This window comes from Pieris napi, chromosome 14 (genome assembly GCF_905475465.1).
Source record: "Pieris napi chromosome 14, ilPieNapi1.2, whole genome shotgun sequence".
Taxonomy (NCBI): domain Eukaryota; kingdom Metazoa; phylum Arthropoda; class Insecta; order Lepidoptera; family Pieridae; genus Pieris; species Pieris napi.
In genome coordinates, this window is record NC_062247.1 from 5,186,680 (window position 1) to 5,205,993 (window position 19,314).

Below are 19,314 nucleotides of genomic sequence, written 5' to 3' on the forward strand. Positions count from 1 at the left end.
ACAAACTCCCCCTTTTAATCGTAGTAACTACTTAAACGTTTTCCACATTCCAATAAAAATCTTAAACATTTTCATTACAAGACTGTAAATTAGTAAGTAGATTATGGTAAAAAGTTGTTAACTTAAAAAGGTAGCATGAGAGAGAGAGATTTAAAACTTGATTTGTATGACGTTATTTTAATCAATGTAAATTAGTTTCTTATTTTTCTCATGAATGTAGCATAAAGTATTCACTTGGAAAGCGCGATTCTTAACTCTATACCCTCATTGGTAAACTCTAACATTCTCTCTTTGGTAAATATTTTGTAGGGAAGGTCACCTTTTATTCATAACAAACTTTGTTTATAGTGATGCGGTACATACTATGTCAGAGATTATCTTAACGAACAATTACGACAATGCATTTGGCACTACGCACGGTATTTCGCTACAAGTCAAAACATAGTCTATGCATAATCGAACTAAAATAATACATTTAACATACACAACCATAAAAGTTAAATAATAAAAGTGGGCATTCTAGAAATATACAAAGAAACTCTTTCTCTTTCAAATTTAATCTACATAACGTTACAAAGACACGAATTTTAAATACACACTTACAAAGAAAAACTAATGTGTTTGATTTTCATTACTGCTACCAACTTACGTCCTACCTATACCTCTTTACTCAAGTACGTAATTTTAAGAGCTTGGGCGCTAACATTACATGAGCTTACAAACAAACAGTACAACATTAATGTAGACCGACTTTTAATTGTTAAACAAATATATTTTCGTAAGAATAAAATGTCACAAGCGATGGCAGGACACCATTAAAGGAGTGGTTATAACAAGAAAGACATCTATTAATAAAATTAGCATAACCTTCTTACATATTTCCAGTCACAAAATAAGCTCTTATCATTGCCCAAATTAAATACAACACATATAGAGGACGTGGCGATAATGGTAGGGGAGCCCACGATGCTAAATGGGGATTTACTCGAGCGTCGTAGAGACCTATTGGGATGCAAAGCTTAGATAAAAAGAAGAAAAAAATGTTATATGATAAATTCCTTTTCATCGGTGGGGGAAGCGGCTATAGATTGTTAAATATGTAAAAAAAAACTGTTGCATGGACATCCTCGAGCGCGTCAGATATTGATAGCATCTATGCCCTACGTATTTTTAATAATGTACGTATGTTAATCTGATCGTTTGCATGATGCGGGTGGTTGTATTTAAGGGTTGAAAATTAAAAAAAAAAAAAAATTATCGAGCGCGTCAGATTTTCTAAGGGAGTGTTAAGTGCACCAAAAAAAAGCTCTCATTCACTAATCTGACGATTTCGATGGGACGCAAACCCACAGCCATTTTCTTAATTTGCAAAAAAAAATCGCAATTTTGAAATACTCAAGCGCGTCAGATTAAGATATATGTGGTTCATCTTTATGTTCTGAACGTACTGTCTCATAATCTGACGATTATCTAGAGGGATTCGTCTGATCTGACAAAAAAAAAATAGAAAAACGGTTCACCTAAAGGGCCATCCCTGCAACTTCCCGCTAATTCCATTCCTGGGCGCTTAAAATTGATATTTTGAGCTCGCTGAGTTCAAAGAAATAACATTTCTATGCATTTGAGCTCTCCCAGCTCGAAAGTCTGATAGAAGTTTCATAGAACACTATTTTTGGAATTTTCAAACCGCAATAACTTTTGAATGGATCAAGCAATTTTCACGCGGTTGGCGGCATTCGACGCCGCCTTTTTATCATCCTCATAAGTAATTTTGCAATTTTAATTGATCGAACCACAAATTTCGGAGTAATCCCGAAAAAACACTTTTTCGGATTTCTTTCGTGTACGATATCTCTCGAACGAATCAACCGCTTTTGACCAGTTTGGTGGCGATCGACGTGGTTTTTCAAGCTCAAAGGCGGATTAGTTTTTGAAGTTTCTTTATCGATCAACGATAAAGAAACCACTTTAAAAAAAAATATTTCTTATTTTTTTAAGATTTTTCAAAATTTCTCAAAATCTATCGGTCCGAATCGGTTCAAATTCACAGGAAATGTAATTTTGAGGGAAATATTTAGAACGCCGTTTAGTAGATTCCGATCGGTTTAAGGAAATGTAGGCATCACGCAGCTGCACGCATTTAACTTTATCGACGAATTTTTGTTATTTCGGCTTGCGGAAATCGTCAGATTATATATTTTTAATTATTCTTGAATTATTTCCTTCAAAATAAAAAAAAAATTAGCTACGCTCGAGAATGTCGAGATGACGTTTTTTTTTTACAACTTTGTTGCCCTCCCCTTTTTTTCCGTCACTCTCAAATTGTCAGATTAGTGGAATATACACTTTTTAGGATGTAATTAACTCACCCTACCTTAATCTGACGCGCTCGGGAATTTCTGATGGTCAATTTTTTTTTACTAAACTGATCCTGTCTCCTTCACGTGCGGCCTTATATATGGGCCTCATATTTTGTGGAGGTACTTAACCGGGTACAAGGTATCCCCCTATATATTAATCTGCCGCGCTTTAGTAAATCCCGAAATCCCCTCTTGGGCTCCCCTACCATAAGATAGGTGCACCAATGTCAACAGCCTAATTATAAAATAACGAATTCAGCGACGCTTTCACATTCATTCATTGCTGAAATTGCGACAATCGCTTCACAGAAATCCATCCGCTTTTCTTGGAAACTACTACGAACGCACACACACACACCTTGTGCACGTATACGAACACATTCGCACGCGGCCGTGATAACGCGAAGGCGTGACGATCGTATCAGTGTCATAAACCGACTTATATTGCGTACCCGGTTCGCCTTACAACTAATCAAACAATTTACTCTACTACAGTAGTTATGATATTGTCAACAAAGATGTATCAACATTAGACATTCAAATAATGCCATGCAGTAGAGAAACAAATTGCATTTTTTTACACGGCGTTCATGGCTTGGACATTAAACCCTGCTGTAAAAATTAAATGACTGAAATATTTCTATCAAATGCCCCGGTGCTGGTTACTAAACTTCAAAGTATGTAAAGAAGTCAAAATAAAACACGAAAAAATCTGGAAACTTTGTTGTTATTTTATTACTATATCAGGTATATAAAAATGTAAAGCAACCTTGAATCTCCATTATCCGGATATATATACCGTTCATACGTATGACATTCGAACCTCAAGAAATGTCTATATAAAAAGCTTTTTGAATACAGACCTAAGGATTATTAATAAGATATGTATGAACAAAATACGCAACACTCAGCCATGATGCTACATCTATGCTATATGTTGCTATATGTTCATACAAGATGCATGTTGCGTTCGTTAATAAAAATTGATAGATCAATACTTGCTAAAAAGGAAAGGCTAAATAGATTGATCGTCGAGTCGGGGTCAAGATGATAATAGCGCCGTTTACTGATGATAACACGACATGTGAACTTCTAAACCATAAATATCAATTTGAATATTCTTCTCACAATAGAGCAAATCATATCACTGATTGGGTTAGTCCGCAGTCACTCAAAGGCCAAAGTTAACAGGCAATCAAAATATGTATAGATTAAACATATATATGAAAAAATATTTTTCCTATAGTCATCAACCAACATATTAATGTTAGTTGCTTGTAATATACATACCTACTATGAAAAAAGTAGAAATTTGTGGAAAAGATTATAAAAATAAGAATGATTAATTATGAGACTTACTTGGTAATGCTGGTGGTAACATTGTGGGCGGCCCGGGGCTCCGCAGCCGCGTCCACCATGCCGCAGCATCAGCACCATTACTCATCACCGCCACCAGGCCCCCACCATTAATACTACATGCGGACACATCACAACCCTCACTGACACCAGTACCTGATGCACAATACCAAAGTCTTGTTTGTTCACCTTCACACTGCAGTGCAGCGATGGCATACACTTAACATTACCAGATCTGTAACAAAATATATATTGTGATTTTTTTCTGCATACTCTTAGGCTAGTTGACACTAGAACTTATACTCCATTTTATTACAATAGCATATCCATTATATAATAAGAAAAAACCTTAAGCTAATATAATATATACTGTTGAAGTATAGTAGTAGTAGATGACATATGATGTACCAGCAAAAATTGTGCACAAAATAAAAAAATGCTTTTTTAAAAAACAGTATGTACTAAGTAACAGTTGATAAAATAAATAAATGTATGTAATGTTTTGACATAAATAATTTAAAAAAATCTACACAATTATAGAGCTAAATGATAAGAATATAATTTTATAAACTAAATTTCAGGATGGAGCGGAAGCTTTATGATAAAAACATTCATTTTAATTAGTTAGAGCAAACTTATCCACTAATTGGACTAAAATCTTGTATAAATAAAAATGAAATTTTTACAGTAAATCATACATATAATACATAAATTACCGAATATAAACAATTGAGGATGTGAATACAAACTAGTAGTTAAAATTTATCATTGCCACTATATAAGTGACTGAAATTTAATGTCAGAAATAAAAAGGTATTTTCTAGACAATTCCTAAAAATTTAAAATAGTTTTTAGGTGCCACCATTTATTATTAAATAAATATTTTTAGCAAACTGACAATGTACATGTAAAATTTTATTATGTGAGTAATATGTGTAGCTTGTATATAGCAAAAACAAAATGAATGTAAGATTGGTTATCTTTACCATCGTCTACATAATATCTATATTTGAAAAAATCCATGCTATATACCAAGATCGCTTTTTAAACATCCTTATTCTAGTTCTTTTCAGGGTAGATTGAGATGCTTTTGTCAGATAAAATAATTACTTCTCTTATTTATTCATACTAAAAATTTTGTATATCAACGAAAATTATATAAACATATAATTTAGTGTTACTGCCGAGTTTTTTTCTTCTTTACAATATCGCAAAATCTTGACTGGTAAGTTGACTTGCAATTAACAATTATCCAGCTATCAACCATGACAAAAATAATTCTATAACTCGCTTTATGTACAATACCTATAATACGATAATATGAGATCATCAATACAGCAAATAAATTTAAATATGACTCACCACTTTATATATTAGCTACAGAAAGAGCGTGTAGGTTATCATTATCACACAGTACATTTATAATAGATACGTCATGATGATCGTAAGTAAAAGAACTAGGCTTGTGTTAATATTATAGAAAAGATTGCGAGACTTAGAGATGATTATTATATCACATAGGGTTTCTTCTCTTAGACAGCATTGACTCAAAGAAAAAGCATAAAAGACATACGATTTAACTTATGTATTAAAATTAATTTAATATTATTAAACAAACAACAAAGCAAAGGTACCTACATATTTTTTAAACGGATGACAGGACACAGACTAGTAAAGAGATACTTATTTAAAATTAAGAAATAGACGGAACATTAAACTAAGGACAACAGTTTCTTGAATAGAATTAAATTTGGAAAGAATTTCTTACGTGAGAATTAATAACGTTTGTTTTTTAGTATGACACACGTCTCAGAATAGCCTGCCGCCTCCAGTGACTTCTCTCATGTTGTAAAACTGATGTAACTGCCATCTATCGATTACCCTAGCAATAACATAATGACAATATACGCAGGTCTTCTATGTGCTATCTGTCCCGAAATACTATTGGTAATCTAAACTTTGACAGTTGCATTGACCAATAACTGGCCTTTTGTAAAATTAATATTAACTGGTTATTGGTCAAACCAAATTTAAAAATAGTCTGGGTGGAGACCAAGTGCATGTAATTGACAGATTTAAGATTTTCATTATTAAAAATGTATGTTTGTTAAGACGTCTGCTTTGTCTGGTATAAAATAACAGGAGTTGTCTTATTTTAACTCGTTTATTTAAAAACTGTTTATTATGTCATTGTTAGGTTTGCATTAAGTATAAAAACAGTGGTATTATATTAAAGATTGTTTTCACAATTGTAAATATTAAAAAGATGCTAGCTGTAAAAATAAATTAATGCTACAGAAAACGAAAGACGTCTTTTCAAAGATATTAATTTCTTGATTGTTAACACTGAACAACAGCTCAAGATCAACCTTTGTGACAAATGTCTGCATCTGTTGACTAAAATTTGAAACCTAATAAGCTTATAACAAGGTCAACAGTTTTCGTCCACTTCTGGATAATTAAAATATTTGAGTGTCGGTGTGAATTCCCAGATTCTGTGTAATTGTTAATTTGTTTATCTCAATTGTGTTCGTGTCCGCGAAAATGATCTATACTTTGTTTTTCGCAATCACAACGTTACATGAACATGGATGACCTAAAATGCGAATACGTAAAGAAAAAAAGATGCTTTGCATTGAATCCAGAGGTACCAAATGAGAAAGCAAATGATGACAAAATCATCGAATGCCTGCAATCAGAGGTAGTCAGATTATTCGTTTGTAAAAAGTGTTGCAGTATCAAAAGTGAAAATGTGATGTGTCAAACTGATTGTTTACCTCACAACAGACAGGTGACGGTGAGAGTTTTATAGAAGTGGTTCGCCAGGGCGGCGGGAGGTGGGCGGAATGTCGGACCACTCGAGTCCACACAACGGTGGCTATGATGCTGCTGAGCCCACGAGATTGTCGGTCCGCAAGGACCTGTTCCCTGACGAGAGCTCCGCCAAGTCAGGAACTAGCTCGGATTCGGATGAGCAGGACCAGCTCGAAGACTTTTCCTGTGTCAAACTGGAAACAGACTTCGAACAGAGCATAGATGATATAGCACATCAAAAAATGCAGGTTGTGAATGGAACTATTCCGACAGCACCACGCTCTCGACACAAAAAGCACAAGCAGCGATCAAGGCGTGAATCAAATCAGTCAACACTTAATGGTTATCTTCCTTCAGAAAGGAAGCGAAAAAAACATTCTCGTGAACGCAGTAGGACACATAAGAGTAACAGTGTAGTCTCAAAAGTAAAAGGTGGTAAAAACCTGAATTTAGTAAGTAGTAGTGAGTGTCAACAAGATGAGGATGCAGGTGACTCTGCTGGTGAAAATGAAAGTTCAGAAGATGAAGTGCTAGAAAGAAGTGTTAAGTTGAAATTGATGCCGCGGCTGAGTGGTAAACCATACAGTCATGAACTTAGTCAATTATCCTCTAAAAAGAATAAACGTAAAGACTCTTCTAAGGAGCAAAGGACTCACATAGTGACCCCGTGTAGTGGTAAACCTCGGTCAATGTTAGGACTTTGTAGTTCTCGTAGCAAAAAGAAATCCAAGAAGTCTGAATGTACACCCACTTATCGAAGTCAGATAGTGGATACCAGTACTAACCTAAAGATTAAAATAAGGAAAACAAGTGTTCAAGAAGCAGTGAGTATAGTAAGTAAATCAAAGATATTGTGACACAATTTTTTTTAATATTATTTATAGAATCCTCAGTTTCACCATTTAATAGTGGTTATTCTTTAATCATTAAGTTCTTATCATTTTTAAAATAATTGCTACTGGAGCAGCCTCAAGCATATGTTATTTATTCTGCAATAATATTAAAGCTTTGACAACACTGAAGAATATAACACCTTACCAGTTAGTTATCTTAAACTATTTCCAGTTACATCATTTATTTCTTAATTGTTTTGTTAAGTAGTATAGGTTCATATATAAATTAATTATAGCTATAATTTTTTTAAACATTATTAACATATACTTAAAAAACTTAATTATACAGTTTTTTATATGAAAAAAACTTTTCTTTGATAGTCTTAACATGTTTTTGAAGCATATAACAAGTAAAAGATTGTCTGTGATGCAACCAAATCACTTTCACTTTATACCTCAGGTCAACTTCTGTTCAGCTCTTAATCTATATTTTTAAATGAACTTGTTCTTCTTATTTTTTACAGTTTAAATCAATTCAATCTTTTATAATATTTAAATATTTTGTTGTATTGGATAGTTTATGAGATTTTTACTATGCATGTATTCTATGAGAAACCTTGGTAGGTGGAAAAATGCTAATAAAATATGAAAACCTATTAAATTTTATATTTACCTATTTAATACATAATATAATATAAATTGAAGTTTGTATGATATGTGATTGAACTAAGCAGATAAATAAGTGATAAAAAATAAGTGAAATCTATAAGCATACTTGCTGATTTCTATGTCTTTTATACATGGACGAAATTTTAAGTCACAACTAGTTAAAGTGTGTGGTCATGTTTATTATTTGAAAACAGACATGATAAGGAGAGTGAGGGTGATAAGAACAAACAATCAGTAGCTATTTGAGTCTTGTTGTAAGTTTATAAAGGTTAGGATGTAAAAAAGTTTGTTATATTAGAAACTAGTATTCCAGAAAGCAGGCTGGTAATAACAAACATTTACACCAAGTTACCTATTTGTTTATTTCAATTGTATGATGTTTTCAGCATTATAAGATGACTTCCAATTAATATTATATACTTGTAAGCTATTTATACAACTTGCTGTTATTAATGTAAAAATAATATATGTGATAAGGAAGAATCACTGCAAATAATTATGTGAAAGCTAACTTATATTGATTTTATTCCATGTTTTTCAAAAGCACTTTGTCTGGCTACCTACAGGAAAAGAAGCATATATATTTTGTAGCTTTTGATAGGAGAATCCAAAATTAGAAGAATACCTACATAAATAATATATAAACAATATTTTTTTAAGAACCATATTGGTATTAAATTAAATCATATTTAATACAGTACATAAATAATATTTTAGATCGAACCAGCACCAAAATCAATATCAGATATTGGTCAAAGAAAGTCGAGAAAGAAACGTGCCGCATCGCCCGTCCCAAGCGAGAGTTCAGGCGAAGAGTATGACCCTGCACGTGGCGACACGGCAGCGGCTATGAGCGTCGCAGCGCCCAAACCACGTACTAGACAGAAAGCTCCACGAAAACCTACTAATTCAAAAAGTAAAGGTATGTACTTTGATTTCTCTATTGTTTTGCATTATTTTAATATCTACTCTTTATCTAGACTAATATTATAAATGTGTAGAATTTGTCAGTTGAGATCACACTCAGGAACTGGTTTGAACTTTGAATTGAAAAATTAATGTGACAGACACACAAACACAATAGCAGAACAACAACATATTTTGTCCAAATATGTATAAGTTTTTTATTTCTTACATTCTGTGGGCCTAAAACTTAAAGCATTTCTGATTAATTTATTGTTAAATAATTATAGAAATTATTGAAGTTAATTAATTACTGATATACATATATATACATAACACCTGTTGTATTATATAATACACAAAATTACTGCAAACCTTGATCAGCTGTAGTGTGGTAAATTAAAATAATCAATGTGGGTCAATGATATTTAAAGGTAGATAATGAAGAATCAATTAATATATCACGTTTTTGTACGTATTTATTTAAGCTTATAATGCTGCTTAAATCTAATTAATGCTGGATTACTATTTATTAGCATTTGCATTTATATTATGCTTCCTTGGTGTAGTATTTTATACAAATATAATAATATTATTAAAATTGCATGTATTGTCAACAAAATTTTCTCAAGATTTTATTCTTTGTTTATTACAGCTCAAAAGACTGAAAAAAGTAGAGATAATCCAGCGGTCAGAGACATTGGGCCACAAAGTCCGTGGGGAACTTCCATGCCTGTGGAAATTCTTTCCAAGATATTTGATAATGTAGTTGTACAACAGGGATCCCTACCGACTATTGTAAGGTATGCAAAATCACTTTATTTAATAGATTTGTTATTGGTAAAAAATTGTTTATGGTATTATGCTGATAAGCCATTAAATAAACATATGTATTATTAATGCTTTTTCTTTGAAATCATGTTATCTGACATACGTACGACGTTGTTACTGCCAAAAACATGTTTTTATTATCTAGTATTATTCCTTTAAGTATGTTCTACTAAGAATCTACCCCCTTATAGTCTACTTATAACTAGTTAAAAGTTGCGTATTGCTTCATGAAGGCCTTTTATAAAAATAGCTTTTAGCTTATATATCTTTCCAGTGATGGGTTGCCAAAAATTATAAGCGATAAGGCTGCGCTTGCAGTTAGCCTTTAGATTTATACCGTGTTATATTATCTTCAATGTTGATTTGTGTGAAAAGAAGAGCAAAAACTATCAAAATTGAAATTGTACAAAGAAATATAATACAAGCTGCTCTATTAAGTGCCAAAAAGGCTTCTTTTATCTCTGCATTTTAATAAATTTAAGAAATGTACTAAAGAAAAGCTGTGTAAAAAGGCTTACTTATAAAATTAACGATTATCTAGTTTTTACTGGTAAAAGGGTCTGGGACTAGTGCTAGACAGGCTACTTCTAATGAATTTGCGATATTTGTTTTAAAATAAGTGTCGTTTGATGATTTGCTATTTTAAAAGAGTACCGAGTGTTTTATACGCTGGCTTTTTCTCTCGGCCTACACCCTCTGTCTTATTTGCCGATGTGTAGGGATGCCTACAAATTCATTAATGACGTGGAATAAGTGATACCTGTATCGTATGTTCCATAATAAACATTTTTTTTTTGTAAAATTCAGTACTTATTTATTCAATAATTCCACAATTTAGTAATAAATGTTTATTTCAGATTGGGTAAAGTATGTAAATTATGGTATAGTGTAAGTTGTAAGGCTGACTTCTGGAGAAATGTGGATCTCGCACAACACACTTTAGAAAAATGGAAAACTGATTATAAACTGGTGTGGCTGCTAGAGAACAGATTGTCCCAGTGTCAGACTTTGAATCTTGGTATGTATAAAAATAAACATTGAATACATTTCTATATGTCACCGTAAAATTGTAAACACCGTTATATTGTAATCTATCTCGCGAGATTATAAACTGTCGAAAGATTGTGAATCTCAACGAACTGCTTACAATTTAAGGTATTATTATTCGGAAGTTATATGAAATTGTTGGAAAGTAAAATTAATCTGTAATTGACCAAAGAAGTTTGAATGATAACTAAGTTAGTGTAGTACAATCTACCGAATAATAATACGTTAAATTGTAAGCAGTAAGCTGAGGTTCACAATTTTTCGACAGTTTATAATCTCGCGAGATAGATTATAATCTAACGGTTTTTACAATTTTACGTTAACATATATATATTCCAAGAATAAGATTCATAATACTTTACATCTAGATCAGAGTTCCCCAAACTTTTTTGTGCCGTAGACCCCTTGCCATGTTTTTCCGTGTTGGGTAGACTACTTACCTGATATTGATTTCCTGTAAATTTCTAACTGTAGTGAAGTTTAGTGTTAAAAACTTAAAGTAAAAACACATGTTAATTTATACATTTATTAATTGAATTTAAATTAAAACTACTCAAAATAAAAATTTTGTATCTGTTATGTAAAATATACGTAGCATTAAATAAACATAAAATAAACTATAAATAAAATAACATAAGCAATAAGTCAATATAATGTATATGTTTTGATATTATAAGATAGTATAATGTAAGTAAATAGGTACTATCAGTGTATGTGTTGAGATCCACTATCATGGACCCCCATTTTCATTTCATGGACCCCCAAATTTTTTTTCGTTGAGCTAGACCCCTAGGGGTTGATATAGACCACTTTGGGAATAACTGATCTAGATAATATAAATAAACCAACTCAAATATGGTATAATGTCAATTTCACCTTATAGATCGGAGTCTTCTCTTAAAATACAGTAAACTGAATATTTTTTAATGAATTCTAATAATAATTATGATTGATTTTCAGCTCAATGGAATGTAAATAACGTGACATGGGTGCTAGCGTGCTTGGCGGACTATTGTCCTGACCTTATAGAGCTGAGCGTGGCCGGCTGGAGCCGCATCACGCCTGAACAGCTCTACGATCTATTTCAAGGATTGCCTAAGTTGCAGAGGATCGATTTGTCGTCGTTGGTACGTATAGTCGAATTTTTAATTAGACGAAGTCAACTGACGTTTACGGTGTTGTCAGTTTTTAATGAAATAAAAATAGTGTTGTGACAAAGTCAAAACCCGTGAATTAATGATCGGTGATGGCACTAGTCGCCGCGCCGCGCTTTGTAATAAGACGTCAAAAAACTGATTGTAGTTACATAGTACTAGTACCTAACTTATATCAGAGCACTTTTATACAATTTTGAAATAGATATAATATTCTTTTATTGTTTGAAATGATTGACTATTCACACTCATTGTTCATTCATCTGATTGAACAAGAACTGAACGCATCACTATTACTTTAAATATGGCAACATTATTTTACAAAGTGACATTAGCTACTGTCAGTTGGCTTCGTCTAATTAAAAATACGACTATAATTCTCTTTTTCTATGGAATATTTGGAATGCAACAATCTGCAAAGAAAACAAATGGAATAGCTTTTACTAAAATTTCATTATTTTGTTACCTTTATAAACACAATTGATACAAACAGTATTATAAGAACTAGTATCCTTAATAACTTCACTGTAAATTACAGTCAGAAACAGGCGGCCTAAGTACGTGCTTATCAGCGGCTTCAGTGGCGCGAGTGTTGGAGACATTTGGAAGTAGGCTCACTCACCTTACGCTCGCCAACAACAAATTCTCGGCCTTACAGCAAATACTAACTGCAGTGGCGGTAAGTATTTAAATTACATCCGGCTCGAAGGACCATATTGACTAGCCAGGGTCAAGTTTGTAGTAATAAGATAATTATGAATACTGCATAGTTCAAGCATCAGAAATATAAAAATTTAGTACTAAATTAGATTTAATAATAAATCAATAAAATATTAGATAATAAATAAATAATTAGCCTAAAACGACGTTAATATTTGTATTTCAGAATAATTGTCCCAACTTGGAAGTGCTGGATATATCTGGTGCGCTGGCTACGTCGCATCCAGCCGCAGTACCACTTGAAGCGCTTCAACGTGGTTGCACGAAGCTGCGTGTTTTCCGCGCTGCTAATGCGCAGCTTGTACTCGCCAACGCTACCACCTCGCAACAGGTTAGTTATTCCGGCTTGAAGGACCATTTTGTAAAATAGTGAAGTCGAACTTCAGTGGAAGAAAATACAATTTTGCAACTGTTTCATTGACAAGTGCATTTCTTGCCATTGTATAGTATATATCTGTGGTCATAGATCAGACAATGATAAGTACATTCATTCATATATCGAGTGTTTCATATTTTAATAGTGCCTTCAAGATTTCTTAATAACTTAATTCTGACCTATGGCCACAAATATAAAGTATAGGCATTTTCGTTTGCGAACTAGCGAACTGTTTAATCGACTCCCGGTGGGGGTCTTCCCTGAGACATACGACCTCCAATTGTTCAAAATTCGAGTGTACTCCTCCCTCAAAGGCCGGCAACGCATCCACAAAAAATGGGTGTCTATAGGTTGCGATGACTGCCCTTTTTGGGCGCCCCGCGTGCTTGTTTGCCCTATTATATTTAAAAAAATAAAATTTTGTGTTTACACCGAAATTCTATTTCAATTGAGGCATATGAGCAATTGAACTATATTTCCAAAGTGTTTGTCCACAAATTTCTCAGACAATCATAGTCATTTTTATTTAAATCAATTCCAACTTAAGAGTCTTACCAGTCACAAATTTCATAAAAACCAGCGCAGTAGTTTTTGAGATTTGGGTCCATTTCTTGCTTGACATGCAATATCCTAGGTAAATACTAGGACAAATTAGGACATATTACTTTTACAAATTAATATATTGAAAATGTATTAAATGTAAAATAAATTGGAAATGTATTTATAAATTTTTTAATGGTGTTGTCAGGCGTATTGGTAATATCCAGAAGAGAAGATAAACTTTGATGAATTTGTGATTTTAGATGGAAGCGGGAGGTTGGAGTATGTTAGAAGAACTTTCAATAGCGGGTGGGGCAGCCGCCGAAAGGACTTCGGTTGGTGAATACCGGTTTGGGGAGGAGGCTTTAGCGCGCCTTGTTCGTGGTGCTACGAGACTTCAGCTTTTGGACCTGAGAGGACTTCAACGCTTGACCGATTCCGGACTAGTGCGAGTGCCTGCTTGGGATCTACAGCATCTCTTCCTTGGAGGTATATATATTTTGGGATTAAGACTAGAAGTTACTGATTCAAATTTATTTTAAGTCGAATTAATTTAAACAATCTTAATATATATTAATTAAGTGTCACGTTGTTTGTCCGCTATGGACTCCTAAACTACCGAACCGATATCAATCCAATTTGCACCGTGTGTAGTTTGATTCAACTTAAAAGATAGGATAGCTTACATCTCAATTTTACTCGCAATATTATTTTATTGCAAAATATTTGTTTATTATTTGATAGTCACAATTCTAACAGATGGCGCTGTGTTGAAAGTACCAACGTTTCACATAAGCTACAATTTAATGGCACAACCACCAAAAAAGCATGGTGGTCCCCATGACTGGTGACCCTTGAATAGTTTACAACTATATAATATAACAAAAATCTTAGCCACAGCAACGCTTGGCCGAGTCTGCTAGTTAAATATATAATTGTATCATAATTAGGTTCGGTTTTAAATACGAAGTGAGTTCCTAACAGTTTTGACCAATTTTATATTCTTTAATGTCGTTTACAGTTCGTATAAAACTCCAATACGATGTTGATGTGTCCTTTTTCCTTTTGATACTATACGCGCCTAACGCACTACTTGGTGTGTATAAAGTAAGCATAAATGAATAGATTCTGGCTAAGTGTTGCCACACTTAAAAGAAATTCGGAAATATAAGTTATAGAAATCGTTTCCTGTTCCTATTTTTTTTAAAGATAAAGTGGAAACTCTATTTTCTTTTACATCTTTACTTTATAAGCATTGCTTGTCCTTTGCCCATTGGACTTATTAAATTCTGCAAGTCCGATTTTACTATAGTATTTATGCAACAAAGTGTTCATTGAATCTATAAAACTAAATCGGGCTAGTTACACAATTTATAAAGCGAGAACTGCTGGGCCGTGGTTGATGATTTATTTTTGCCTGCGAATAGCAGAACTATGAAAGATCGGAAAAATTCAATTAAAAATCGGAAAAGTAGGCAGAAATGTCGAGAAAAAATACAATTATTTGGCATTTGCTTCATAGAGTTGTTTGAGTTAAGCTAAAAGGTTTTCTTCGTAACAAATTATAATTATAATTTTATATATTATTATAATTAATAACAGAATGAACGCTATTTATTCAGAGCTTGATATATTCGGAACCGGGCTGATCAATTTAAAGAGCGATGTTAAGCAGTTACCTAATACGCATTAGGCATAAGTATCTTTAAATAAATAGTTAAATTAAAGTTAAGTTTTTTCTTCTCTTTTTTTAAAATGCAATGTTTACCTTAATTATGACACCGTAAATCATATATCTTATATATTAGAATGTAATTTACACTATTTATCAGTGTTTCCCAACGTGGGGCTTACAAAGGGAATAAATATTCGAAAATTTATTGAAATTTGAAATTTAGTATTCCATTGCCTTAAAAATATACTGACAGTGTTTCGTTAGAAAATTCCTAGTAAGTTCTTCCTAAAATCTATCATTTAAGTTTCTTAAGAGAACAATTGAATTTTTTAATATTTAAAATTATGTATGTAATGGCCGGGCCTGGCGATTTTAGAAAAGCTATGGTGGTGCACGTCCCAAAAATGGTTGGGAAATACTAATGTAGATTGGCTTTAATATATAAAAGATATAACTAAATTCATCGGTTTCGGGGGTACGAAGTTCGCCTGTGTAAGATAATTAAAGTATAAAAACCGATAATTCTTAGGATGTAACGTGACACGTCAGAGCACGGCGTGTCTGGAGCTGATCTGCGAGAAGTGGTCCCACAGCCTCCTTGAATTGGATCTGTCGTGGGCTTCAGCCACCAGGCCACTGGACGATGCTGTGTCAGCACTTGCAGATGCCACGGATAGCAGATTACGGTTAGTTACATTGATTATAATACCTGCTAGTGAACTTCTAACGAACTGGTAGTAAATGTAAATTTACGATTAATTTAACTTGACTATTCAAAAGTGTACTTAGTTACCTACTTGAATAAAGATATTTTGAGTTTGAGTTTAATCTAGTTGTCATTTCAGTTTAATAAACATTTTTCCTGTAATTTGTAAATTCGTAATAGTTTTTGTTATTAATATTATTAAAAATGTATACAAGAGGGTGAGATTTTTGCCCTATCTGTTTTTATTGAAACAAAAAGATTCAAAATTCATGGTGTCTGAATCCAAACCAAGAATCTGGGGTTGCTAATTTATCTTTTTAATTCTTATTTTCAGTATCTTGAACCTTTTCGGCTCGTCGGTATCACTGGAACCTGTCAAAAAGGTATTATTAAAATGCACCCAATTAGAATCAATAAATTTAAGCTTGTGTCGAGCTTTGCCCCGAGGCATGAAGCGTCTGTACACCGGCAAGGAATTAGAAGATTTAAAAATCAGTTTTGATCCCGAGAGGGCGAAAAAATCCGAAGAGAAGGTGAAAGAAAATAAAAAATCTAGGAAATCAAAAGTAAATTCTGATAAAGAGGAAAAGAAAGTGACGGCCGAAAGTTCTAGTACTTCGGATATAAAGTCTCCAGACAAGTCTTCCCCTAGCGTATTTCAAGAACCGCGAAAGGTCTCCGACGTAGCTGAGAAACATTCCGCTGTCGAGGCACAAATCAAATCCCCGCTCAACACTAAACTAGTTCCGTCGCCTTCAGAAGCTGTGACGTCGCAAAATGAATCTAAATACTCTTCGTCCATTTCCAAACTATCGAGTCCACTCGCTCAGTTAAAACCGGACTCCTCCTCCACTCCGAGATCCGACCCCATGAAGACGGACTTAGGAAGTCCACATTTTAGTCCCGTCCAGAAACCGGACAGCCAAGTCCCGAGCAGCCCCGATGTCCAATCGGAAATCGTGAAAAATAACGCCTCCTGGAACGTCGGCCCTTTCAAAAGAACACCGAATCACAAGTCTGAAGCGAGTCCTTTAAATAGATTAGAGAGTCACAACAAAATAAAACAGGCTAAAGTCATAGAACAATGCAGTCCCACCACCTCTCTAGAAAATAAACGTAGCCCGGAGACGATGGGTGTGAAACCAGATATAAAAAATCCCAACACCTGGAATTATGGCAGCTACAGTCCGATGCCCAGGCAGGATCAGTTCCCGTCGCAACACAGTCCTTACTCTGCTCAACCGAGTCCCGCCCAACCCAGTCCCTACTCGACTCAACCCAGCCCCTACTCCACCCAACCGAGTCCCTATTCTTCTCAGCCCAGTCCTTACTCCGCCCAACCCAGCCCTGACACGAGCCAAATGGTAAAGACGGATCTTCAGAAGTCTAACGCTTGGAATACCGGAAACTACAGTCCTCTCGCGAAACACCACGCTCCCTTCTCTCCTCACCCCGCGACCCACACGAGTCCAGATCCCGGCTTGGGGGTCAAGAGCGACACTCTAAGAAATAATCCAAACAAAACTCCCGGTCAGTACAGCCCCATGTCACGGCCGCAACACCAGAGTCCCTACTCGCCGCGGCCGGGCATAGATAACAGTTACGGCAACAAAAAGAGCCCCGGCGTGGCCGGCAAATACAGTCCCATGATGCGGGCCGACTGTCACTTGCCCAGTCCGGAAGGAGGGCACGCCGCTCGACCGCACCTGAGCAGAAGTCAGGAGATGTACGGGCGGCCGAAGGCCCCGGACGTGATGCAGAGTCTTCCGACGCCCGACATTCCAACTTCGTGGGGTCTCGACAGATACGGTCAGATGAACACGAGTATCGAGTCGCTCGTGTGGAGCGGTGGGGGGCTGCAACAGCGAGTCGACAGCGCGTCGGTAGCGCAGCCCCAATGGCCGGACCTGTCCGGCTTCGACACCTCGCGGCGCTCCGAGGCCAACGACCCCTGGACCTTGGGGCAGTTCCGCATCGAGCCGCCCCATCAGGTGCACAACACGTTCGTCGAGCAGAACGTGACGTTCGACTCATTGGCGTCCCACCTCCCTTCGCACCAGTCGTTGCCCGCTTTCCTCGACGACAGCTTCACGGAGACGTCCCGCGTGGACTGACGCCCCCGGGCGGAGACGGCGGCCGCCCGGGCCTGACGGACGATTATCGTTAGACATTGTAAATAAGATTATCTAAATAAATTTTAAGAGTAATAAAGCTAGAAATGCATGAAATTATTTTGCGGCCGATTCGTGTTTATAAAATCGCAAATTATTTATTATAATTTAGTGGTGAAATCAAGTCAGAATTTGTAATTGTTGTTGTTTTGTTTACGTTTAAAATGTCGCAATTTTGATGACGATGAGAATTGCGAGTTTTAATGGTGAACTTAATTCTGTTAGTATCTGTGTACGTCGGAGGGGCAACGCTCGCGTCACGAGGATATCGTTGTTCGTATTGATTGTTCGTTGTGATATATTGATAGAACGTAGTGAAGCAATAATAACTATAACGTAATCCTTGCGAATCTTCCGTTGTTACGATGATAACACAAATGTGAAACTGTTATTAATAGAAAACAAACGTATTGTTTTATAAACAAGGATACAATATATTTACAATTTTGACAATTGACATATTATTTAAATTTTAACAGGATCACGAACGCAATGAAGTTGTCATACTTGTTTTATATTTCAATAAACAGAAACTTGAGCATACATTCCGTACAATAGCAACTTAAAATATGGCTATAATGCTTATAAAATGTGGTATTCTTGAGAAAATATTGAGAAAGCAAAACCTGATGGAATAAACAAGACAAAAACAAGGTTCTCTTTATTTTATATCAGGAACTGATAATTTTTATTATGATTTTAAATATATGAACGCACGTCAAATGTGGGGGGTTTTAAACATGATTTTTTTCCTATGAGGCAGCTATTAAACTTAAATAGATTTTTATCAAATAAATAATTTTAGTTGTGTTTGAAAAATTAAACGTTCAGATTAAATTAAATGTATATTGAATAAGCTACTTCAAACAAATTAAAGCTTGTGCCGGAAGTTCAATTTAAGCCAGCTTAGAATCACTTTGTATTAGAACAAAATATTAAATTGTAAAAAACAAACCTCCACGATATATTTGCATTATAGCCTGGTATTGGAATAAGATATATCATTTCTGTATTTAAGTAATGTTTTTTGTTAACCGATAGTAAATATGTAGAATTATTGGTAGTCAAATGATAGCATCGCATTATGCACTTATTTGACAGCATTTTATATTTTTTTACCTAATTTAATTTTTATACTTTTACAGAATCTACCAAATCG

General features: G+C 34.6%; 2 protein-coding genes across 4 annotated transcripts in view; one reads left to right on the plus strand and one right to left on the minus strand.

Moving 5' to 3' along the window:
* LOC125055831 overlaps nucleotides 1–5,500 on the minus strand; it is a 54,849-nt gene extending 49,349 nt beyond the window's left edge. The window contains exons 1-2 of one of the 3 annotated variants that reach the window (XM_047658467.1): nucleotides 5,485–5,500; nucleotides 3,720–3,951 (exon numbers count right to left, since the gene is read on the minus strand). In XM_047658467.1, the coding sequence (XP_047514423.1) occupies nucleotides 3,720–3,778 (59 nt within the window). In that variant the 5' untranslated portion in view covers nucleotides 3,779–3,951; nucleotides 5,485–5,500. The other 2 variants (XM_047658466.1, XM_047658465.1) reach the window with 2 other exon arrangements.
* Nucleotides 5,501–5,882: 382 nt separating this feature from the next.
* Nucleotides 5,883–18,890, plus strand: LOC125055830. Its single transcript, XM_047658460.1, has 10 exons — nucleotides 5,883–7,363; nucleotides 8,750–8,954; nucleotides 9,591–9,738; nucleotides 10,624–10,784; nucleotides 11,774–11,940; nucleotides 12,506–12,646; nucleotides 12,854–13,018; nucleotides 13,867–14,092; nucleotides 15,808–15,964; nucleotides 16,319–18,890. The coding sequence occupies exons 1-10, from the start codon at nucleotides 6,563–6,565 to the stop codon at nucleotides 18,096–18,098; spliced, it is 3,951 nt and encodes a 1,316-aa protein (XP_047514416.1). The 5' UTR covers nucleotides 5,883–6,562; the 3' UTR covers nucleotides 18,099–18,890.
* The last annotated feature ends 424 nt before the right edge of the window (nucleotides 18,891–19,314 follow it).